General features: G+C 36.3%; 1 protein-coding gene across 1 annotated transcript in view; it reads right to left on the minus strand.

Annotated features, from left to right (window-relative positions):
* LOC137645216 (VID27-like protein) overlaps positions 1-972 on the minus strand; it is a 2,692-nt gene extending 1,720 nt beyond the window's left edge. The window contains exon 1 of the mRNA XM_068378036.1: positions 894-972. Within this exon, the coding sequence (XP_068234137.1) occupies positions 894-972 (79 nt within the window). The remainder of the gene's footprint in view (positions 1-893) is intronic.
* Positions 973-1,227: the final 255 nt, after the last annotated feature.

The following is a 1,227-nucleotide window of genomic DNA, read 5'->3' on the forward strand; positions in this document are numbered from 1 at the left end:
TTGAGTTATGGAATTACACTTTTAATATATAAGTTATGGTGGTGAAAATTTGATACAAAATTTACTTAACCTAGCCATTGTCTGATTGTCTTTTTTCAATCTTTCATTAAACTCAAATTCTAAAGATCCTGTATTAGATATCATAGTTCTTAAATATTTAAATGATTCCACTTCATTAATCCTTTCTCCTTACAATGATATTTCATCTTCCATTGCATATTCGTTTTCGTCATATCTGTCTATCTATTCATCTTGAGCCCAACCTCATGTGATATTTCATGCATTCTGGTAAGCAGGCTTTGCAAGTACACTGGTGTTGTGCTAATATGGACAGTGTCATCAGCGTACTCTAGATCAGCTAATTTCCTGTTCCCAATCCAGTGCAATCCTTCTCCACTATCCCCAACTGTTTCTATCCGACTATTTCCACTTTTAATTTCTTGGAAATGCTGGGCTTTTCCTCAGTTGTACATGGGTGGTGCAGGGCCAAAATCCAAACTGCAACTGTTTTTATGTTGACCAGGCTGACATGAGTTTTTTTATAGTTTATATATGACATAGGCCTATCTGTTTTTGGCGTTGTTAATAGTTTGTATAGGACATATCTGTTTTGACGCTGTTACTGATTCTAGAATGATTTATTGTGAATTTATTCTCATCATTTATTTATTTCCTTATTTCTTTTCCTCACAAGGCTATTCTCCCCTATTGGAGCCCTTGGGCCTATAGCATCCTGCTTTTCCAACTAGGGTTGTAGCTTGGCTAGTAATAATAATAATAATAATAATAATAATAATAATAACTGTCAAAGTCCCTTCGACCATTACTGGTCATGGTGTGCGAGCAACTACGCTGTGTAACACTCCTTGGATTTCCTCCGTGTCTCTCCTAACCAACAACAGAAGCTATCTCTGGTCCAGAATTAATAGCTGATTTGGTACTCTTGTCTTTACAGAATTTAGTTCGGGACATTTCCTCAATCAGGGATAAGCTTTGAAACAAAAAAAATTCAGAAAGATCATTGCACAGAATGCATCTTCAACGTTTAAAACGCTTCCATAAGACTAAAATTACAGAGAGATCATTGCTCAGAATGCATTTATATAATCCGACATCAATCTTTATCCATACGTTTATTTCCATTCTGCCTATTGGTAACGTCCCTGCCTGGCAGTTTACTGGACGGGAGTTCAAGCCCCGCTCAAGCTCAATAGTTTCTTATAGTGT

Source organism: Palaemon carinicauda, chromosome 8, assembly GCF_036898095.1.
Source record: "Palaemon carinicauda isolate YSFRI2023 chromosome 8, ASM3689809v2, whole genome shotgun sequence".
NCBI lineage: Eukaryota > Metazoa > Arthropoda > Malacostraca > Decapoda > Palaemonidae > Palaemon > Palaemon carinicauda.